Here is a 24,409-nt window from a genome sequence, read left to right on the forward strand (position 1 = left end):
GATGGCACACTAAAGTCTATCTAACTTCCACCCCTACCTTATACTCTCATCCATATGCTTATCTAATAGCCACTTAAATGCCCCTACTGAGGCTGACTCCACTACCCTCTCTGGCATTGCATTCCACACCCCTATCACTCTCTAGAGTAGAGAATCTACCTCCACTGACTTTAAAACTATGCCCCCTTATAATAGCTACCTCCACCCTAGGAAAAGGTCCCTAACTGCCCACTCTATCTATAACCTCTGATCATTTTGTACACGACTATTAGGTCACCTCTCATCCTTCGTCGTTCTAAAGAAAAAAACCCTAGCTCTCTCAACTGATCCTCGTAAAACCTTCCCTCCATTCCAGGCGACATCCTGGTAAATTGCAATAGTGATAGGAGATTCAATGGTTAGGAGAACAGACAGAAGATTCTGTGGTTCTGAGCGAGACCCCCGGATGGGGCACACGGTGGCTCAGTGGTAAGCATGCTGCCTTACAACACCAGGGACCCTGGCATGATTCCACCCTCGGGTGACTGTCTGTGGAATTTGCACATTTTCCGTGTCTGCGTGGGTTTCTTCCGGGTGCTCTGGTTTTCTTCCACAGTCCAAAGATGTGCAGGCTAGGTGGACTGGCCATGCTAAATTACCCATACTGCTCAGGGTTGTGTAGATTAAGTGGGCTATATGGGGTGGGTCTGGCTGGGATGCTCTGAGGGTCAACATGGACTTGTTGGGCTGAAGGGCCTGTTTCCCACACTGTAGGGATTCTATCTATGAACAGTATATTACCTCTTGTGCCAGGGTCAGGTATGTCTCAGGACGAGTCTTCAGGATTTTTAAGTGGGAGGGAAAGCAGCCAGAAGTCGTGGTACACACCAGAACCAATAACATAGCTAGGAAACAGGATGAGGACCTGAAAAGTGATTACAGGGAGTTAGGATGGAAACTGAAAGCCAGGACAAGCAGGGAAGGATGGTAAAGTGAAGGAACTTTGGATGACAAGACATGTGGCACGCCTAATCAAAGGAAGAAGGAAGCTTACTTAAGGTTGAGAAGCAAGGATAGGACCTCCAAGCCTGTGCCAATCCAGATCTTCTATCTGGATTCAGATACTTTTAAGTGACTCTTGGATCGGCACATGGAGGATAGTAAAATGTAGGGTATGCAGCATAGATTGATCTTAGTAGGGTAATAGGTTTGCACTACATGGTGGGCCAAAGGGCGTGTACTGTGCTGTACAGTTCTATGGTCCTCACTGTCGACCTCAGAAGTACTTTGATAAAAAGTAAATACGTAAAAGACACTATTGCTGCAATGAACAAGTCAGCAGAAACAAAAAGAACAACCTCCATAGAAAAGGTACACAGTGCAGCAGACGCTTGTAATATGCTCTACCCTGTAGAAACGCTGTGTAATGACTACCCAAAATGAAGGAAATGTCTTCAGGTAGAGGTGGAGACTTGGACACGAATAGGCAGGAGCGGGATGACTTTTACACTTGCATGGAAATTTTGTACAGCCAAAGATGCTGGTTTCCAAAACTTCTGAACAAAAATTCATAACAATCCTATCCAAGCATATTTCACCAAAGTCATTCATAATTGTCGACAGTTTCAAATTCTATAATTGCAACCAGCACAATGGTGAATCTCCTAGTTCACAGCAAAAGGGGAGGAGATAGCTTAGTGGTTTAATCACTAGACTATTAATCCAGAAACTCAGCTAATTTCAAATCCTTCCACAGAATTCCAAAAAGAACTACTTAGAATTAAGAATCTACTAGTGACAATGAAACCACTGTCGACTGTCAGAAAAACCCATCTGGTTCACTAATGCCCTTCAGGGAAGGAAATCTGCCATCTCCAGATCTGACGAAGGGTCACTGGATCTGAAATGTTAACTCTGATTTCTCTTCACAGATGCTGCCAGACCTGCTGAGCTTATCCAGCAACGTCTGTTTTCGTTCCTGATTTCCAGCATTGGCAGTTCTTAGGTTTTTAATCTGTCATCTTTACCTGGTCTGACCTAAATGTGACTCCAGACCTACAACAATGTGGCTGACTCTTAATTGCTCTTTAAAATGGCCCAGCAAGCCATTCAGTTATACCAATCGCCGCAAAGTCTCAAAGAAATGAAACCGGACAGACCACCCAGCATCAATCTAGGCACCAGAAAAGACAACTGCAGAAACAGCCCTGTCAACCGTGCAAAGTCCTCCTCTCTAACATCTGGGGGCTAGTGCCATAATTGGGAGAGCTGTCTCAAAGACTAGTCAAGCAGTAGCTTGACATTAATGGAATCTTACCTTACAGACCATATTCCAGACACCATCTGGATATGTCATGACCCACCAGCAGAACAGACTCAGCAGAGGGGTCAGGAATCAAGAGGGCAATGACCTGAGACTCCACAATATTGGCTGCAGAGCCTAGGAAGTCTTGCAGTTTCGGGTTAAACATGGGCAAGAAAACTTTCTGCTGATTGCCACGTATCGTCCTCCCTCAGCTGATGAATTGTACTCCTCCATGTTGAATGAAACTTTGAGGAAGCACTGAGGATGGCAAGGGCACAAAATGAACTCTGGGTGGGGATTCTCAATGTTCACCAGCAAGAGTGGCTCAGCAGCAGTACTACCAGTCGAGCTGGTTACTGTAGCAACTTCTTGTGAAGCATCAATATATGGAATGGCAGTAGTCATTTCTCACATCTTACCCAATGGTGAACAGGAGGCAATAGTTTTTGCATCAAGATCTTTAGACAAAGCAGAAATGAACAGTGCACAAAGAGGAAAAGAAACTCTAGAAGTCATTTTTGGCATTAGATTATTCCAATGCCTGCATGACCAGCGATTTACCCTCCCTAAAAGACCAGTGAATCCAGAATCCACAACCTGAGGTCAAATAAACCCGGGTCCCTGGCACGACAAGGCAGCAGTGCCAAGCACTGAGCCACTGTGCTGCTCCAAAATTTAGATGGATTTAAAGGAGAAGCTGGTAAACATACAAGGGTAGAAAAGATTAGAAAGAAACCCTGCATTCATACAGCCACCACTAGCTATGTCTATTTCTACCTTAGTTGTTGTTTGAATAAACTTTGCTGTGGTTAATGCTGGCTAAACCAGACATGACTTTAGAGCACTTTACACAGAATGAGGTAGTTTTTGAAGTGGTCACTGATATAGGGAACATTAGAAGGCAATGCTGATGGGGTTAAAAGATGAAAGGCAAGAGGAGGCTCAATGGAACTGAAACAGCAGCACAGTCCATTTCGGCTGCTCCATTTCTCAGAGTAGATTGTTAAATGTCTGTTTAAACTCACCATGACAGGCCTGTGAGGACAATACCTTCAGCACTGTCCGTGACAGCACACCTTGGAATCCTCCAGTTGACTGAAACATCTGCAGCAGGGGTGGAGTAGAGTCAACAGGTTTACTGTCAGTAAGTTAACACCGGGAGACTGAAAAACACAGACAGACCCTCTTCCAGAGTTGGCTGGCAATCCCACAACCCAGGGCTCGCCCACCAAGTCCTCCCTGGCACACATCCAATTGCACATTACCACCATCCCTTCAACCTGGAACTCTGCGGCCACAACACTAGATTCACTCTCCTGCCCCAAACTGACTTGGGACTCACCCCCTTGTACCCACCAACCCCACTCCCAGTATTTACCCAGCCATCTACAACATGGATCTTCTCCTCTTCCTGGACTCGCTCGCATCTTCCCAGGTGCACTACACCCGCAAACAAAGCAATTGGCCTTTTTGGGCTCCCTTCACCTCCCCCAGACTCGGCAGCCTCTCCATCCTCTGACTGCAGACACGCTGGCCACCAACTCTTCTGAAAAGTCATTCTGTAGGATCACACGCTGTGTCTTGATAACCTCAGACTTTGAGCACTCACCTCAATCTGTTCCTGAAAGAACTCCTGCAAATGTGAAAACACCATGAAAAAGGTGGTTCAGAGACAAGGGAACTCACAGTAAACAAGGAATATTAGAAACTGGGAACAACAAATGTAGGGAGGACATTTGACATCAGGAGGGACAATAGTTCTGTGACAAACCTTCCTCATAATCAAGACGAAAACAAAGTTGCTGGAAAAGCTCAGCAGGTCTGGCAGCATCTGTGGAGGAGAAAACAGAGTTAACGTTTCAGGTCCAGTGACCCTTCCTCAGAATGTCAAACTTTCCTGCTCCTCTGATGCTGCTTAGCCTGTGTTCATGCAGCTTTACACCGTATTATCTCAGATTCTCCAGCATTGGCAGTTCCTACTATCTTTGAGCTTTTCCAGAAACTTTGTTTTTGTTCCTGATTTAGAGCATCCACAATTCTTTTGGTTTTCAAATATACCCAGAAACCCCAGAGGCATCAATAGCCCCTGAAACCACAGTTATTAATAACCCCTCCAACCCCAATCACTGATAACTCTCAAACACTCACCAATCAATATCCCCCCCCAACCCCAATCATTGATAACCCTCAAACACTCACCAATCAATAGTGCTCCCAAGCCCCAAATCATTAATAACCATCAAATACTCAACAATCAATACTCCCCCAACCTCAATAATTGATAACCCTCAAACACTCACCAATCAATAACCCCCCCAACTCCAATCATTGATCATTCTCAAACACTCACAAATCAATATCTACCCAAACCCCAAACATCAATAACCCTGCAAACCCAATCATCAATAAGCCTCCCTCGGTCATCAATGCCCCCCCTCCAATCCCAATCATTGATAACAATCAAACACACAGACATCAGTACTCCCCTGAACCTCCAGAATCAGTATGTCCTTGTAACACCCTCTCAGTAATCAACACCCCCAAACACTCACAGACATCAATAACCCCTTATATACCTCTCATTCATCGATAGCCCTCCAAACAACCTGCCTCAACTTTGTGAATTCTGGGTAGCACATGGCTGTGCCTCAGGACATTTCAGGCTGTGGATGCACAGTTGGGGCCTGTTGAAAGCTCAGGGTCTGTACTCTCAGATGCTAAGTCACTGACCTCAGAGTTACTGAAATAGCTTCCTCAACTTGTCTGCTGCTAAAGTTCTCATTCATGCTTTTTCAACCATATCCAATGCTCTCCTGGTTTCCTCCCACATTATATCTGTAAAATTAAAGTGATTCAAAACTGTGCTGCCTCTTTTACAAACTCACACTGAGTCCTGCTCACCAATCACCTCCATGCTTGCTTATCTCCTTGGCTCCTGGTAAGTAATGCCTTGATTTTTTAACATTCTCCTGCTTCTTTACAGATCCCTCCCTGGCCATATCCTGCTCTACTTCTGCCCCATAAACTCTCCAATGCCCTATCCTCTTGTACATCTCTGGTTTTAATTGCTCTTCTTAACCATAATCTCTGGAATACTTGCCTAACTGTCCCTATATTCTCCTCCTTTGAATGCTGTTTAAAAGCATTATTTGAAACACGTGTAGTTGTACAGACCAAGGGGCATTGCTCCAATGTGTGGTAAGAGGAGAGGCTGGCTGTCTGTGAATACCACATCTAGGTGTACTCATGCTATTGGAATCATTGTGCACCACATTCTCACCATCCAACCAAGACCCCACTTTGAGTCAGTTATGACATTCAAAGTACTATATTAATGCAACATGTACCTGTTGTTGTCCCCAGAGCAATCTATAAGGTCTGAATCATGCAGTACGCAGGTTTGTGCTGGGGGTGGGGAGGAGGAGTCAGTGCTATGGATCTGCAGCAGGGATTCTGCACCTTGAAGGGAACTAGCCTCATCAATTAATTTTGGTTCCTGAAAGCCCACTTCTCATCAAACTACAACCTCTAACACAGCACTGACTGGCAGGAGATGTGGACAACATCAAACACTTGGTGTAATGATGGTGAGCCAAGGAATACAATGCTCTTTGCAATGTAGATGGGATTTGCTCCCCTACTGAGGTGGTGGTTTATCCTTTCTATAATATGGCTAACGGACAGGTTCTCTTCATGACTTCCCATTCTGGGACCAGCAGTCCAACCCCCGCATAAGATGCAGTTCAACTTATCCTCCTGTTGTACAGAAGGGCAGGGTCTGAACAAGGGAAGCTGCTTGCCTTCAGGATGGTCTGCGTGACCGGATGCCGTCCTCTTCGAACTTCATTGGCTTCTTTTTCTATAAAACAGGCCGGCACCTTTTTGATCAATATCACAGGATTCTTGGCATCACAAAATTCTACCTGCAACCCAGCAGCTTCCAGCTGTTTCCTGTACAACCTGCTGGGAATATACAGAAAATATTGATCAGAAACTTGCTTCAATCAATGACATAATGCTCACCGGTTCAGTCCTGGCCAGAGATCCAGTGCTGACCAGACCCACTGCTCACCAATGGCCCAGTGCTGGCCAATTCCATATCCCATTTGTCAAGAGATCTTGCTTTCATTTCCAATCATTGCTGAGTTAGCATCAAGAAGACACTGACTGGCACCACTAATAGGTTAAGACATTCCAACCTGACCAGATAGAGCCTGCCCAACAAGGCAGAGATCACCCTGTCCAAGTAGAGATCCCATACCGACCAGGCATAGAGAAACCCAATGATTAGGTAGATTACGCTCAACCAGGCAGATGCTTTAACTAGGTAGAGAAACCCCTGACCACTTGCCCAGTCAAAGGTAAAACGTCCACTGACCAAGGAGAGAGCTGTCCCATCAACTGGGCAGTAACTGCCAAAGGGAGCATGAAAGGCTGAGCAACAGAGGCCTGGCTGTTCTCCCATCATTGGAAAACAGCCAATCAGTAAATGTGCAAGTTCCTCAGGCAATACTGAAGAAGGAATTGGTGAGATATTGGGATGTCATGAAATCACTTGACACTCAGTAGATCAAGCACAACTGTTGGGCCCCTCACCATTCCTGCTTCCTAACAGCTGCTCAGCCACAGTGTAGCCTGATTTCTCAGCAGCACAGAAGAGGGAAATGATGGTCTTTCTGCTCTGATCCTCAGCAAACAGACACAAACAATTTGGCGGTTCTCAATTCCATCAGGCTCTCACTAACCGTAAAAGCCTAATTTCATCCTGGGTGCAACTGAGCTCCATTGGGGGACATACAGTTGAGCTACACAGCCTCCTCTGACCAGCAGCATCTGGCATCCTCTCATAGCAATCTGCAAATTAAACAAAGAGCAATCAGGCAGATCACCTTGTATATTGGGGCCAGTAGGTCAGGGGTCAGAGACAGCTAGTAGGGCAGGGATAGCCAGTAGGTCATGAGTGAGGGGCAGCCGGTGGGTCAGAACAACAATGCAGAGACAGTAAGAATTGCCCGATGCTGGAGTCAGATAACCAGAGGGTTGCAGTGAGAGAGAGGTTCACTGAGGTCTTTCCAGAGGGAGGACCTGAGTGAATCTCTCTCCCACTGCAACCTGCTGGTAATCTCTTCGGCCCTGAAAGTCTTTGAGCAAAATCTTCCCCACTCCAGCCTCATCCCATGACCAACCCTCCCTCTCATCCCGCCTCCTTGACCCGACACAACCTGTCTGTCTTCTCTCCCACCTCACTGACCAATCCCCACCACTCCCTACCTGCACTCACCTATCACAATCCCACCTGCCTTCCCTAGACCCACCTGTCCACTCTCTTATTTATTTCTGAGCTCCCTAACTCCTCTCCCATTTCTGAAGAAGGGTCCTGACATGATGTCACCCAAAGGATGCAGGAACAGCAACTCATATTCCGCTTGGGAACCCTGCAGCCCAATGGTATCAACATGGACTTCACAAACTTCAACATCTCCCCTCCCCCCACAGCATTTTAAAATCAGCTCAGCTCGTCCCCGCTTCCCTAACCTGTTCTTGCTCTCACCTATCCCCTCCTCCCACTTCAAGCCGCACCTCCATTTCCCACCTACTAACCTCATCCCGCCCCCCCTGACTTGTCCGTCCTCCCCAGACTGACCTATCTCCTCCCTACCTCCCCACCTACACTCTCCTCTCCACCTATCTTCTCCTCTATCCATCTTCAGTCCACCTCCCCCTTTCTCCCTATTTATTTCAGAACCCTCTCCCCATCCCCCTCTCTGATGAAGGGTCTAGGCCCGAAACGTCAGCTTTTGTGCTCCTGAGATGCTGCTTGGCCTGCTGTGTTCATCCAGCTCCACGCTTTGTTATCCTGACATGAAACATCAATTTTCCTGCTCCTCTGATGCTGCCTGGCCTGCTGTGCTCCTCCAGCTCTACACTGCGTTAGGTCAGAACAACAAGTTACATTTAGTTGGAGGGGAATGTGCAGGGTTTAGTGTTTTGCCGGAAACTGTACAGAACCAATGGTACATTGGTACCGGTACATTACATGCAAATGAACGCACTGCGGCACTCCCTCAGTGCTGACCTTCCGACAGTGCCGCACTCCCTCAGTGCTGACCTTCTGACAGTGCAGCACCCCCTCAGCACTGACCCTCCGACAGTGCGGCGCTCCCTCAGCACTGACCCTCCGGCAGTGCGGCGCTCCCTCAGCACTGACCCTCCGGCAGTGTGGCACTCCCTCAGCACTGACCCTCTGACAGTGCCCGCTCCCTCAGCACTGACCCTCCGACAGTGCCCACTCCCTCAGCACTGACCCTCCGACAGTGCCCACCCCCTCAGTACTTTTTGCAGCAGCGGGAGCGGTGAGTGTGAGGACCACGGGGTTGCCAGGATGTAAGTTTCCCAGCAGCCTCCATTCTTGCAGCTGCAGCGGCAGCAGTGAGAGCGAGGACTGGGGGCTGCTGGGAAGGTAAGTTGTTCTTTTGGGCAGCGGAGCAGAGTGGGAGCGATCGAATTGTGCTCTAGGAAGGCGACTGAACTGATACATTTGGGCAGTGGCTAAATCTGAGACACTATGCGTGAAGAAGGGTCTAGGCCTGAAATGTCAGTTTTCTTGCTCCTCTGATGCTGCTTGGCCTGCTGTGTTCATCCAGCTCTACACCTTGTTATCACACTACATGTGTAGTGTCTCCCACCCACCCTCCTCCTCTAACCAAAAAAAGACTCTTGTGGTGTGTTGATAAGGTGAGCATTTTCTTTTTTTTATCGTGGTAAGTAGAGTGATTGGTAAAAATATTTTCACTTCATTAATCTATTCTTTGATATTATAGTAGGATTAAGCAAAGTTTAAGGGTAAAAATGGCAGGAGATCTCAGACCCGTGGCTGATGTCCCTGACTCCTACATGTGCAGGAGGTGCGTCTAGGTGCAGCTCTTGTTGCATGACGGCTCTGGCACTGTGGATGAACTCACTTTGGAGCATACACGATGCTAAGTCGTAAATAGCACGTTCAACAAATCAGTCACACTGCAGATTAGGATTGCTGACGGAGAAAGGGAATGGGTGACCAAAAGGCAGAGAAAGAGCAGGAAGGCAGTGCAGGTGTCCCCTGCGGTCATCTCCCTCCAAAAGAGGTATTCCGTTTTGGATGCTGCTGGGGAGATGGCTCACCAGGGGAAGGCAGCAGGAGCCAGGTTCATGGCACCGGGGCTGGCTCTGCTGTACAGAAGGGCGGGAAAAAAAGAGTGGAAGGGTGATAGTCATAGGGGATTCAATTGAAAGGGGAGTAGATAGGCGGTTCTGTGGTCGAAAACGGGACTCCCGAATAGTATGTTGCCTCCCAGGTGCATGTGTCAGAGATGTCTCAGATCGACTGCAGGACATTCTGAAGGAGGAGGGGGAACAGCCAGCTGTTGTGGTGCATATAGGCACCAATGATACAGGTAATAAACGGGATGAGGTTCTACAAGCAGAATTTAGGGAGTTAGGAGCCAAGTTAAAAAGAAGGACCTCAGAGTAGTAATCTCAGGATTGCTACCAGTGCCATGTGCTCGTCAAAGGAGAAATGAAAGAATAGCCAGGATAAATGAGTGGCTTGAGAGATGGTGCAGGAGGGAGGGGCTCAGATTTTTGGGACATTGGAACCGGTTCTGGGGGAGGTGGGGCTATTACAAATCAGAGAGTCTACACCTGGGCTGGACTGGAACCAATGTCCTAGGGGCTCATTTTGCTAATGTTGTTGGGGAGGCTTTAAACTAATGTGGCAGGGGGGTGAGAACCAAATGAGGAGGTTAGTGGACAGTAAAGAGTTAGTAACTAAAGCCTGTAAGGAACCAGATAGTGAAGTCAATGTGACTAAGGGGAAGAGTAGGCAGAGAGCAGATGATGAACGCAAAGGGACAGATGGTCTGAGGTGCATTGGTTTTCATGCGAGAAGTGTAATAGGTAAAGCAGATGAGCTTAGGGCTTCGATTAGTACCTGGGAGTACGATGTTATTGCTATTACTGAGATTTGGTTGAGGGAAGGGCAACATGGGCAACTAAATATCCCAGGATATAGATGCTTCAGGCTGGATAGAGAGGGAGGTAAAAGGGGTGGAGGAGTTGCATTACTTGTCAAAGAGGACATCATGGCTGTGCTGAAGGAGGGCCCCATGGAGGACTCGAGCAGTGAGGCAATCTGGGCAGAGCCCAGAAGTAGGAAGGGTGCAGTAACAATGTGGGGGCAGTACTACAGGCCTCCTAACAGGGAGCATGAGATAGAGGCACAACTATAGAGACAGATTATGGAAAGGCGTAGGAGCAACAGGGTGGTGGTGATGGGAGATTTTAATATTCCCAACATTAACTAGGATTCACTTAGTGTTAGGGGTTTAGATGGAACAGAATTTGTAAGGAGCATACTGGAGCGTTTTATAGAGCAGTACGTAAATAGTTCAACTCAAGAGGGGGGCCATACTGGACCTGGTGTTGGGGAATGAGCCCAGCCAGGTGGATGAAGTTTCATTAGGGGATTACTTTGGGAATACTGATCACAATTCCACAAGTTTTAAAATACTGATGGACAAAGACGAGAATGATCCGAAAGGAAGAGTGCTAAGCTGGGGGAAGGCCAACTGTAGCAAAATTCGGCAGCAGCTGGGGAAATGTGGATGGGGAGCGGCTGTTTGAGGGTAAATCCACATTTGATATGTGGGAGGCTTTTGAAGAGAGGTTGATTAGAGTGCAGGACAGACATATCCCTGTGAAAATGAGGGACAGAAAGGGCAAGATTAGGAAACGATGGATGACAGGTGAAATTGTGAGACTAGAAAAGAGGAAGAAGGAAGCATACGTAAGGGCTAGGCGAATGAAAACAGACGAAGCTTTGGAAGATTATCGGGAAAGTAGGACCAATCTGAAATGAGGAATTAAGAGGGCTAAAAGGAGTCATTTTCCTGTGAAAATGAGGAATAGAAAAGGCAAGATTAGGGAGCCATGGATGACAGGTGAAATTGTGAGACTAGCCAAGGGAAAAAAGGAAGCATACATGAGGTATTTAAGGAATAAAAGAATGACGAAAGAAAGATTAGGGCCAATCAAGGAGACTAGTGGAAAGTTGTGTGTGGAGTCAGATGAGATAGGGAAAGCGCTAAATGAATATTTTTCAACAGTATTCACTCCAGACAACGACAATGTTGTCGAGGTGAATACTGAGATACAGGCGACTAGACTAGGTGGGATTGAGGTTCACAAGGAAGAGGTATTAGAAATCCTTCAGAGGGTGAAGATAGTTAAGTTCCCTGGGCTGGATGGGATTTATCCTCGGATCCTCTGGGAAGCCAGGGAAGAGATTGCCGAGCCGTTGGCATTGATCTTTAACTCGACATTGTCTATGGGAATAGTGCCAGATGACTGGAGGATAGCTATGTGGTTCCCCTGTTCAAGAAGGGGAGTAGAGACAACCCTGGTAATTATAGACCAATGAGCCTTACCTCAGTTGTTGGTAAAGTGTTGGAAAAGGTTATAAGGGATAGGATTTATAATCATGTAGAAAAGAATAAATTGATTAGGGATACCCAGCACGGTTTTGTGAAGGGAAGGTCGTGCCTCACAAGCCTTATTGAGTTCTTTGAGAAGGTGACCAAACAGGTAGATGAGAGTAAACCGGTTGATGTGGTGTATATGGATTTCAGCAAGGCGTTCGATAAGGTTCCCCACAGTAGGCTATTGTACAAAATGCGGAGGAATGGAATTGTGGGAGATATAGCAGTTTGGATCGGAAATTGGCTTGCTGAAAGAAGACAGAGGGTGGTAGTTGATGGGAAATGTTCATCCTGGATACCAGGTACTAGTGGTGTACTGCAAGGGTCGGTGTTGGGTCCACTGCTGTTTGTCACTTTATAAATGACCTGGATGAGGGCATAGAAGGATGGGTCAGTAAATTTGCAGACGACACTAAGGTGGGTGGAGTTGCGGATAGTGACGAAGAATGCTGTAGGTTGCAGAGAGACATAGATCAGCTGCAGAGCTGGGCTGAGAGATGGCAAATGGAGTTTAATGCGGACAAGTGTGAGGTGATGCACTTTGGTAGGAGTAACCAGAAGGCAAAGTACAGGGCTAATGGTAAGATTCTTAGCAATGTAGATGAGCAGAGAGATCTCGGTGTCCATGTACACAGATCCTTGAAAGTTGCCACCCAGGTTGACAGGGCTGTTAAGAAGGCATACAGTGTTTTAGCTTATATTAATAGAGGGATCGAGTTCCGGAACCAAGAGGTTATGGTGAAGCTGTACAAAACTCTGGTGCGCCCGCACTTGGAGTATTGTGTACAGTTCTGGTCACCGCATTATAAGAAGGATGTGGAAGCTTTGGAAAGGGTGCAGAGGAGATTTACTAGGATGTTGCCTGGTATGGAGGGAAGGTCTTACGAGGAAAGGCTGAGGGACTTGAGGCTGTTCTCATTAGAGAGAAGAAGGTTGAGAGGTGACTTAATTGAAACATATAAAATAATCAGAGGGATGGATAGGGTGGATAGGGAGAGCATTTTTCCTAGGATGGTGACAACGAGCACGAGGGGGCATAGCTTTAAATTGAGGGGTGAAAGATATAGGACAGATGTCAGAGGTAGTTTCTTTACTCAGAGTAGTAAGGGAATGGAACGCTTTGCCTGCAACGGTAGTAGATTCGCGAACTTTGGGTACATTTAAGTCATCATTGGATAAGCATATGGACATACATGGAATAGTGTAGGTTAGGATGGGCTTGAGATCGGTATGACAGGTCGGCACAACATCGAGGGCCGAAGGGCCTGTACTGTGCTGTAATGTTCTATATGTTCTATATAGGTCTCGGCGACTGAAGACAGACGAAGCTTTGCAAGAATATCTGGAATGTAGAGCAAATATGAAAAAAGGGATTAAGAGGGCTAAGAGAGGACATGAGATATTGCTGGCAAACATGGTTAAGGAAAATCCCAAAGCCTTATATTCATATATAAAGAGCAAGAGGGTAACTCGAGAAAGGATTGGCCCAGTTAAGGACAAAGAAGGAAAGTTATGCGCTGAGTCAGAGAAAATGGGTGACATTCTTAATGAGTACTTTGCATCGGTATTCACCAAGGAGAGGGACATGACGGATGTTGACGTTAGGGATAGATGTTTGCTTCGTCTAGGTCAAGTTGACACAAGGAAGGAGGAAGTGTTAGGTATCCTAAAAGACATTAAAGTGGACAAGTCCCCAGGTCCGGATGGGATCTATCCCAGGTTTTTAAGGGACGCAAGAGAGGAAATAGCCAGGGCCCTAACAGATATCTTTGCAGTGTCCTTAGACACAGGTGAGGTCCCGGAGGACTGGAGACTTGCTAATGTTGTCCCCTTGTTTAAGAAGGGTAGCGAGGATAATCCAGGTAATTATCGACCAGTGAGCCTGACGTCAGTGGTAGGGAAGCTACTGGAGAAGATATTGAGGGATAGGATCTATTCCCATTTGGAAGAAAATGGGCTTATCAGTGATAGGCAACATGGTTTTGTGCAGGGAAAGTCATGTCTTACCAAGTTAATAGAATTCTTTGAGGACGTGACAAAGTTGATTGATGAGGGAAAGGCTGTCGATGTCATATACATGGACTTCAGTAAGGCATTTGATAAGATTCCCCATGGCAGGCTGATGGAGAAAGTGAAGTCACATGGGGTCCAGGGTGTGCTAGCTAGATGGATAAAAAACTTGCTGGGCAACAGGAGACAGAGGGTAGTAGTAGAAGGGAGTTTCTCAAATTGGAGACCTGTAACCAATGGTGTTCCACAGGGATCTGTGCTGGGACCACTGTTGTTTGTGATATATGTAAATGATTTGGAGGAAGGTGTAGGTGGTCTGATCAGGAAGTTTGCTGATGACACTAAGATTGGTGGAGTAGGTGATGGTGAAGGGGACTGTCAGAGATTACAGCAGAATATAGATAGACTGGAGAGTTGGGCAGATAAATGGCAGATGGAGTTCAATCCGGGCAAATGCGAGGTCAAGCATTTTGGAAGAACAAATTCAAGGGCGAACTATACAGTAAATAGAAAAGTCCTAGGGAAAATTGATGAACAGAGAGATCTGGGTGTTCAGGTCCATTGTTCCCTGAAGCTGATAACGCAGGTCAACAGGGTGGTCAAGAAGGCATATGGCATGCTTTCCTTCATTGGGCGGGGTATTGAGTACAAGAGTTGGCAGGTCATGTTGCAGTTGTATAGGACTTTAGTTTGGCCACATTTGGAGTGCTGTGTACAGTTCTGTGTACATTACCAAAAGGATGTGGATGCTTTGGAGAGGGTGCAGAGGAGGTTCACCAGGATGTTGCCTGGTATGGAGGGTGCTAACTATGAAGAGAGGTTGAATAGATTAGGATTATTTTCATTAGAAAGATGGAGATTGAGGGGGACCTGATTGAGGTCTACAAAATCATGTGGGGTATAGACAGGGTGGATAGCAAGAAGCTTTTTCCCAGAGTGGGGGACTCAATTACTAGGGGTCATGAGTTCAAAGTGAGAGGAGGAAAGTTTAAGGGAGATATGCATGGAAAGTTCTTTCCGCAGAGGGTGGTGGGCACCTGGAACGCGTTGCCAGCGGAGGTGGTAGATGCAGACACGTTAGCGTCTTTTAAGATATATTTGGACAGGTACATGGATGGGCAGGGAGCAAATGGACACAGACCCTTAGAAAATAGATGACAGGTTAGAGAGAGGATCTTGATCGGCGCAGGCTTAGAGGGCCGAAGGGCCTGGTCCTGTGCTGTAGGTTTCTTTGTTCTTTGAAATATCTTTAGCAAACAGGGTCAAGGAAAATCCCAAAGCTTTTTATGCGTACATAAGGAGCAAGAGGGTAACTCGAGAAAGGGTTGACCCACTCAAAGGAGGCAAGTTATGGGGTCTGTAGTGGGTGCCTGGAACGTGTTACCAGCAAAGGTGGTAGAGACGGGCACAACAGCGTCATTTAAGATGTATCTCAACAGATACCTGAATGGGCAGGAAGCAGACGGATACAGATCTTTGGAAAATAGGCGACAGGTTTAGATAGAGAATCTGGATCAGCACAGGCTTAGAGGGCCGCAGGGCCTGTTCCTGGGCTGTAATTTTGCTTGTTCTTTGTTCTAGTACTGACCCTCCGACAGTGCAGCACTGATTCTACAACAATGTGGCACTCCCTCAGCGCTGATCATGCTGCTTCTGGCCGCCCACCCGACCACAGCTTTTGCAGAATTCAATGCTATGAATCATGGGCTGGAGTAGTTATCGGAATATGAAATCCTGGCGCAAGAACCTGTTCAGCATGCTCACCAGAAATCAACTGTTCCAAACGCACTCTCTCATGAGCTGCGTGCTGATCAACCAACACCAGCAGATTACCCCCTGCAGCACAAAACATTTAATTAGATACAAACTAAGCACCTCCCCATGTCCCTCCACCGAAACGATCCCCATACACACCCCTCCGAAATGCTCCCATACACACCTCTGCCCTGAAACACTCCCTACACATGGCCTTTTAGACACACATAGAATCATAGAATCCCAACAGTGTGGAAGCAGGCCATTCAGCACAATAAGTCCACACTGACCCTCCAAACAGCATTCCACTCAGACCCATCCCCTGCCCTCACCACAAAACCCCATATTTCTCATGACTAGTCCACCTAACCTGCACATCCTGGAAACTACAGACAATTTACCTTGGCCAATCCACCCTAACCTGCACATCTTTGGAATGGGGGAGGAAACCCACACAGACACAGGGGGAATGTGCAAACTCCACACAGTCACCTGAGGGTAGAATCAAACCCAGGTCCCTGGTGCTGTGAGGTAGCAGTGCTAACCACTGAGCCACTGCGCTGCCCGTCTGAGACATTCCCCGCACATACCCTTCTGAGAAAACTGGGTACATAGACAAGTTGGGCTGAAGGGCCCATTTCCATGCTGTAAACCTCTATGACTGTATGATATATCCTGACTCCAGATTCTGAAAGTTTGACCTGACCAGAAGTACACAGTTTGTCTCCTTCTTTTCATGTTTGATCAAGGCTCACTCACCTGTTGGTGCTTCTCTATTGGTTCTTGTTTCTATCAAACAAGCAATGAACTTATTGTCCACCTGGTTAAGCACCTAAAAGAATAAGGTAAACAGGGTTGATAGGAATGCCTGATTTCAGCGACTAAACAACATTTCACTCACCTAGAACTGCCAAGAGCTCCTTTACCTGCATTGAGCCAATCATGTCTTTGGTGAAGCGATAAGGAAACAGGATGTTGTGAATCTTCACTGCCAAACTGCCAGCCTGGTCATTGCTAACATCAACGGCAACCTACAACACCAAAGCCACAAAAAGTGTATATCTTGCATGTTTCAACACACCCAGAATCCCAATGCACTGACTGATAGTGGTAAAGTAACCCACAACAAAGAGCTATTGCTCTACAGACCTCTGTTCAAAGTCCACCATGGCAGAATTGTGGAATTCAAATTCAAATCAAAGTCTGGAATAAAAAGTTTGCTTAACTATGGAAACAAAGTGTGGAGCTGGATGAACACAGCAGGCCAAGCAACATCTTAGGAGCACAAAAGTTGACGTTACGGGCTCAGACCCTTCATCAGAAAAGGGGGAGGGGGAGAGGGTTCTGAAATAAATAGGGAGAGAGGGGGAGGAGGATTGAAGATGGATAGAGGAGAAGTTAGAACAAAGAAAATTGCAGTACAGGAACAGGCCCATCGGCCTTCCAAGCCTGCGTCGATCGAGATCCTCTGTCTAAACCTGTCATCTATTTTCTAAGGGTCTGTATCCCTTTGCTCCCCACCCATCTATGTACCTGTCCAGATACATCTTAAAAGACACTAACGTGTCTGCGTCTACCACCTCCGCGGGCAACCTGTTCCAGGCACCCTCCACCCTCTGCGTAAAGAGCTTTCCACGCATATCTCCCTTAAACTTTCCTCCTCTCACTTTGAACTCATGACCCCTAGTACTTGAGTCCCCCACTCTGGGAAAAAGCTTCTTACTACCCACCTTGTCTATACCCCTCATGATTTTGTAGACCTCAATCACGTGCCCCCTCAATCTCCAACTTTCTAATGAAAATAATCCTAATCTACTCAACCTCTCTTCATAGTTAGCACCCTCCATACCAGGCAACATCCTGGTGAACCTCCTCTGCACCCTCTTCAAAGCATCCACATCCTTTTGGTAATGTGGCAACCAGAACTGTACATAGTACTCCAAATGTGGCCAAACCAAAGTCCTATACAACTGCAACATGACCTGCCAACTCTTGTACTCAAGACCCCATCCGATGAAGGAAAGCATGTCGTATGCCTTCTTGACCACCCTATTGACCTGCGTTGCCACCTTCAGGGAACAATGGACCTAAACACCCAGATCTCTCTGTTCATCAATTTTCCCTAGGACTTTTCTATTTACTGTGTAGCTCGCTCTTGAATTAGATCTTCCTAAACGCATCACCTCGCATTTGCCAGGATTGAACACCCATCTGCCATTTATCTCCCCAACTGTCCAATCTATATATATTCTGCTGTAATCTCTGACAATCCCCTTCACTATCTGCTACTCCACCAAGCTTCGTGTCATCTGCAAACTTGCTATTCAGACCACCTACACCTTCCTCCAAATCATTTACATATATCATGAATAACAGTGGTCCCAGCACAGATCCCTATGGAACACTACTGGTCACAGGTCTCCAATTTGAGAAACCCCCTTGTACTACTACTCTCTGTTTCCTGTTGCCTGGCCAGATTTTTTACCAATCTAGCTAGTACCATGCGACTTCACTTTCTCCATCAGCCTGCCATGGGGAACCTTTTCAAATGCCTTACTGAAGTCCATGTATATGACATCTACAGCCTTTCCCTCATCAATCAACTTTGTCACGTCCTCAAAGAATTTTATTAAGTTGGTAAAACATGATCTTCCCTATACAAAACCATGTTGTCTATCACTGATAAGCCCATTTTCTTCCAAATGGGAATAGATCCTATCCCTCAGTATCTTCTCCAGCAGCTTCCCTACCACTGACATCAGGCTCACCGGTTGATAATTACTTGGACTATCCCTGCTGCCCTTCTTAAACAAGGGGGCAACATTATCAATTCTCCAGACCTCCGGGACCTCACCCGTGTCTAAGGATGCTGCAAAGATATCTGTTAAGGCCCCAGCTATTTCCTGTCTCGCTTCCCTCAAAAACCTGGGATAGATCCCATCCGGACCTGGGGACTTGTCCACCTCAGTGCCTTTTAGGACACCCAACACTTCCTCCTTCCTTGTGTCAACTTGACCTAGACGAAGCAAACATCTATCCCTAGCCTCAACATCTGTCATGTCCCTCTCCTTGGTGAATACCGATGCAAAGTACTCATTAAGAATGTCACCCATTTTCTCTGACTCAAAGGTAGAGTGGAGCCAGACAAGTTAAAGAGGTGGCGATGGAGCCAGTAGAGGTGAGCGGAGTTGGGAGGTAGGGAGGGGATAGGTCAGTCCGGGGAGGACGGACAAGTCAAGGGGGCGGGATGAGGTTAGTAGGTAGGAAATGGAGGTGCGGCTTGAAGTGGGAGGAGGGGATTGGTGAGAGGAAGAACAGGTTAGGGAAGCGGGGACGAACTGGGCTGGTTTTGAAACGCAGTGGGGGGACGGGAGATGTTGAAGCTTGTGAAATCCACGTAGATACCATTGGGCTGCAGGGTTCCCAAGCGGAATATGAGTTGCTGTTCCTGCAACCTTCGGGTGGCATCATGTCAGGACCCTTCTTCAGAAATGGGAGAGGGGTTAGGGAGCTCAGAAATAAATAAGAGAGTGGAAAGGTGGGTCTGGGGAAGGCAGGTGGGATTGTGATAGGTGAGTGCAGGTAGGGAGTGGTGGGGATTGGTCAGTCAGGTGGGAGAGAAGACAGACAGGTTGTGTCAGGTCAAGGAGGCAGGATGAGAGGGAGGGTTGGTCATGGGATGAGGCTGGAGTGGGGGAGATTTTGCTCAAAGACTTTCAGGGCCGAAGAGATTACCAGCAGGTTGCAGTGGGAGAGAGATTCACTCGGGTCCTCCCTCTGGAAAGACCTCAGTGAACCTCTCTCTCACTGCAACCCTCTGGTTATCTGACTCCAGCATCGGGCAATTCTTACTGTCTCTGCATTGTTGTTCTGACCTACCAGCTGCATCTGACCCTTGACTCACCGGCTGGCCCTCATTCATGACCTACTGGCTACCCCTGCCCTACTAGCTGTCTCTGACCCCTGACCTACTGGCCCCAATATACCAGGTGATCTGCCTGATTGCTCTTTGTTTAATTTGCAGATGAAACCATTAGGCTGCAGGATTCCCAAGTGGAATATGAGTTGCTGTTCCTGAAACCTTCGGGTGGCATCATTGTGGCACTGCAGGAGGCCCAGGATGGACATGTCGTCTATGGAATGGGAGGGGGAGTAGAAATGGTTCGTGACTGGGAGGTGCAGTTATTTATTGCAAACCGAACGTAGGTGTTCTGCAAAGCGGTCCCCAAGCCTCTGCTTTGTTTCCCCAATGTAGAGGAGGCCACACAGGTACAGCGGATGCAGTATACCACATTGGCAGATGTGCAGGTGAACATCTGCTTAACTGTGACCTTGCAGCCACTGACAATTGTTGGAAAAACCCATTTGGGTTCAACAATGTCTTTTAGGGAAGAAATACTGACATTCTTATCTGGTCTCACATCCATGTGACTCCAAACGCACTGCGACGTGGGTCACTTCTGAATACCCTCTGGGCAAATGCAGATGGGAAAAACATGTTGGCCCAGCCAATAACGTCCAAATCCAGTGAACAAATATCAGATCCATTCCCTCACCAACTCCATACCTGAACCAATCCCTCACTGACTCATACTTGACCCGGTCCCTGTCCGAGCCCCGTGCCTGACCCGGTCCCTGTCCGAGCCCCGTGCCTGACCCGGTCCCTGTCCGAGCCCCGTGCCTGACCCTGTCCCTGTCCGAGCCCCGTGCCTGACCCCGTCCCTGTCCGAGCCCCGTGCCTGACCCGGTCCCTGTCCGACCCCTGTACCTGACCCGGTCTCTGTCCGACCCCCTGCCTGACCCGGTCCCTGTCCGACCCCCGTACCTGACCCGGTCTCTTTCCGACCCCGGAACCTGACCCAGTCTCTGTCCGACCCTCGTACCTGACCCGTTCTCTTTCCGACCCCCGTACCTGACCCGGTCTCTGTCCGACCCCCGTACCTGACCCGGTCTCTGTCCGACCCCCGTACCTGACCCGATCTCTTTCCGACCCCCGTACCTGACCCGGTCTCTTTCCGAACCCCGTACCTGACCCGGTCTCTGATTGACACCATACCTGATTCAACACCTGTGTGATCTTGTTTTTAATTTGATTTGATTTATCATTGAGATAGTGAAAAGTATTATTTTTGCATGCTACCTAGACAAATCATATCTTATGTAAGTACATCATAGTAATAGAACCGAATACAGAATATAATGTTACAGCTACAATGAAGGTGTCGAGAAAGATCAACTCTAATAAATGACAGGTCTGTTCATAAGCATGATATCAGTGACAAAGCAGCTATTCTTGAATCTGGCGGCAAATGTTTTCAAACTATTGCATCTTCTGCCCGATGGAAGAGGGTGGGAGAGGTGGGAGAGGTCTTTGATTATGTTGGCGGGGAGTATAGACAGAGTCAATGGAACAAGGCTGGTGTGCGTGACAGACTGGGCTGTGTTCACAACTCTCTGTAATTTCTCGCGGTATGGGGCAGCACAGCTGCTACACCAAGGCACAATGTAACTGCAGTTAGGGAGAGGGTAGTGAAGTCGGTCTCATTAGGGGCATTTAAGCAGCTATTACATAGGCATATGGATGATAGTATAAGGTAGGGGTGGAGGTTAAGGACCTTAGGGTTAGGGTAAAAGTTCAACACAACGTCACGGGCCAAAGGGCCTGTACTGTGCTGTACCGTTCTATTTTCTACGCAGAGGATGTTGTGACTTCGCAGATGACTGTGTAGCAGTGAAGAGGATTTGGAAGGACTTGAAAATGAGGTTGAAAATTGAGAAAGTGCGGAGTAACAGTCAAAGGCCGTTCAGCACAGGAGGGATGAACAGGACCCACTAATCAGTTGGATACATCAAGAAACAGCCACACAAGGAAGATCCTACCTCTGGAGGACGAAGAAAGACTGGATTTGTCCACTCCCGGAACAGTGACTGCAGAGAATCACTTGATCCTGACTGGGTACCTGTCCAAACAGACAAAAACCCATACGGTAACATTCAATATATTCACAATGTGGACTGTACCTCAATTATAATTTGTGTCTCCTGGTCCTAATGCAGGGGATATTGGACGACAACCCCAAGTTCACGTTGAACCAGTATTGAGATGGACAGTAACTCAGACGAAGAATGGAATTACAAGGCAAGGGAACCCAGGGATGAGGAACAAGATGAACAGCAAGAACCTTTGAGGTTCTGTCCCAAAACTTTCTCCTCAACTCCAACTCCACTCTCTCAACAACAAATCATGGCTGACGCAGGCTATCTAGTTTCACCTTTGGCTGACAAACCACAGCATTGCACATCCATTCCGAGCTCAAACTTAATAAACAGTGACCTGGAAACGTATTAACATTAGGCTTAGATGTGAAATGCCTGAAGCAGGAAAGAAAGAGTTTGAAGCTTTAGAGTTTGAAATTTGTCCACAGAGATGCCATCCCTGTCCCATCCAGAACCAAGTAAAACCGATTCCATCTCTACTAGTAATCCCTCACCGCTTCTGTCTTTCTGTCTCTCTTCACGTGGCCGTGGCAGGAAAGGGATAAGACAATGGCTGCGGAATGGATAACACTGGTATTGGAAACCTGCCAGAGAAAGCAATGAGCAATATTAAATATATACCAGAAACATAGTGAATAGAACAGAATTCTGGTTAGACCACATCTCTGGTCACCACACTATAGGACAATGGAGAGAGTGCAAAGGAGATTGACCAGGATGTTGCGTTTGGGTTGTTTTCTTTAGAGCAGAGAAAACTGAAAGGGTAACAGGTCTAGGTGTATAAGATTATGAGGGACATGGACTGGGAGGATGGAAAGCAGCTGTTCCCTTTAGTTGAAAGGTACACAACAAACGGGAGTAATTTTAAGACGAAAGGCTGGAAGTTTAGATGGATTTGAATAAAATGTTTTTCAATCAGAGGGTGGTAGGGTCTGGACCGCTCTGCCTGGGAGCATAGTCGAGGTGGGAAGTCTCACAAACTGTAAAAAGTACTTGAAATGTCAGAATATTCAAGGCTATGAACTTAGTGCTGGAATGTGCAACTAGTGTAGATTTAGTGTGTTTTTTTTGTCAGTGATGATTCGATGGGCCCTTCGACTGTACGATTCTGTGATTGCTTGCACAGTCAGTGTGAAGAGTGCTATATATTAGTATGTGCAATTCAGCAGCATTATATATGAGTTAGTTATCTTCATTGTCCAATGGTGATGATTGGAATCCGCAGAGCTACTTCAATTAAAACACTGTGTGGGCTTCAGTTACACAGAGCAGAAACTCCCCCATGCTGCCAGTTTACTGCATCCTGCTCTCTGAGTTGCTGAAATTAGTTGGGTTAGGCATTTATACAATTGCTCAGCATCCATTCTAAGGCCAGACTTCAGAATGAGCAAAAGGTGAGAGTTAAGACAAATGTTACTGGCAATGCTTGGTTATGCTTGAACTGGTCTAAGTAGTGTAAAGGCTGTTGCATAACAAGAGGTAAACAATGCATTGTAACCAATCACACCAAAAACCAGCTAAGGCATTATAAACTTAGGGGGCTGAAGACACTTTTACAGAAAATGTAATTTCAAACATTGTCAAGGACCCATTCAACATCATTAGACGAAGGGAGCCTGAAAAGTCTGCTTTGTGAAACTCACATTTTAGTGCCTTCCTACTGGCTTACCACTCGTTTATCCTTTCGGAACCTTGTCTAGTCCACCTCAGCCAAATCACTTCTCAGTTGTGTAAAATTTGCCTTTTCCCAGTCTAAAACTTTTATTCCTGATTTATCATCCGTACCCAGGGCTTGCCCACTGTTTCTTTTGTCTCTCCTTTTCTTTTTTACCTTCTCTCATTTTTTGGCAGAAAGCCATAGGAAGGAGGTTCAACAGGATCCGGAGTGTGGCAGTGGCTGGTGAGCCAACAGGAGGACTCTGGCAGCGGCAACGAGGAGGTGGAGGGGCAAGCACAAGAACTCGTTGCTGGCCACTACATGCGCAGAAGCTATGTTGGTAAGTCGGAGGGGGGATGATTTGGGCAGCTGTTACAGTGGTGATGGTGGCTCCTCGTGGCATTGTGGCATGTCCAGTGGTGGTCTGCTTTGGTGTCTTTGGCAGCACAGCCCAGGATTTCAGATGTTGGAAAAGCTGCAGAGGAAATTTACCAGGATGTTGCCTGGAATGGAGGGAAGGTCTTACATGGAAAGGTTGAGAGAGCTAGGGCTTTTCTCTTTAGAATGACGAAGGATGACAGGTGACTTGATAGAGGTGTACAAAATGATCAGAGGTATAGATAGAGTAGACAACCAGAGGCTTTTTCCTAGGGTGGAGGTAGCTATTACAAGGGGGCACAATTTTAAAGTGAGTGCAGGTAGATTATAGGGATGACGTCAGAGGTAGATTCTCTACTCAGAGAATGATAGGGGCATGGAATGCATTGCTGGAGAGAGAGTAGTGGAGTCGGCCTCATTTGGGGCATTTAAGCGGCTATCAGATAGGCATATGGATGATAGCATAAAGTAGGAGTGGAGGTTAGATAGACCTTAGGTTTAGGGTAAAAGTTCAGCGCAACATGGTGGGCTGAAGGGCCTGTACTGTGCTGTACTGCTCTGTGTTCTATAACTGAATTGTGGTCACTATCCCGAATATGGTCACCCAGTATCACTTCACCCACTTACTTACCTTCGTTTCCCAAAACTAAATCCAGAATTACATCTCCGCTTCTTAGAATTGTCATTGCATTGTTTAGAAACATTTTCTGGACACAGTACATGATTTTTTCACCCTCAATACCCCTTATTTTGTTTGAAACCCATTTGATATTGGGATAATTAAAGTCTCCCACTGTTACTGCCCTCTAATTC

At 46.9% G+C, this 24,409-nt stretch overlaps 1 protein-coding gene across 1 annotated transcript in view; it reads right to left on the bottom strand.

Moving 5' to 3' along the window:
• The window catches only part of mlh3 (mutL homolog 3 (E. coli)), a 33,357-nt gene that overhangs the window by 3,981 nt on the left and 4,967 nt on the right, over positions 1–24,409 (bottom strand). Inside the window, exons 2-10 of the mRNA XM_059649410.1 lie at positions 22,056–22,145; positions 21,445–21,524; positions 16,491–16,595; positions 16,324–16,396; positions 15,574–15,645; positions 7,030–7,138; positions 6,085–6,247; positions 3,894–3,917; positions 3,310–3,388 (exon numbers count right to left, since the gene is read on the bottom strand). Of these exons, the coding sequence (XP_059505393.1) occupies positions 3,310–3,388; positions 3,894–3,917; positions 6,085–6,247; positions 7,030–7,138; positions 15,574–15,645; positions 16,324–16,396; positions 16,491–16,595; positions 21,445–21,524; positions 22,056–22,145 (795 nt within the window). The remainder of the gene's footprint in view (positions 1–3,309; positions 3,389–3,893; positions 3,918–6,084; positions 6,248–7,029; positions 7,139–15,573; positions 15,646–16,323; positions 16,397–16,490; positions 16,596–21,444; positions 21,525–22,055; positions 22,146–24,409) is intronic.

Source organism: Stegostoma tigrinum, chromosome 10 (genome assembly GCF_030684315.1).
Source record: "Stegostoma tigrinum isolate sSteTig4 chromosome 10, sSteTig4.hap1, whole genome shotgun sequence".
NCBI classification, from domain to species: Eukaryota; Metazoa; Chordata; class Chondrichthyes; order Orectolobiformes; family Stegostomatidae; genus Stegostoma; species Stegostoma tigrinum.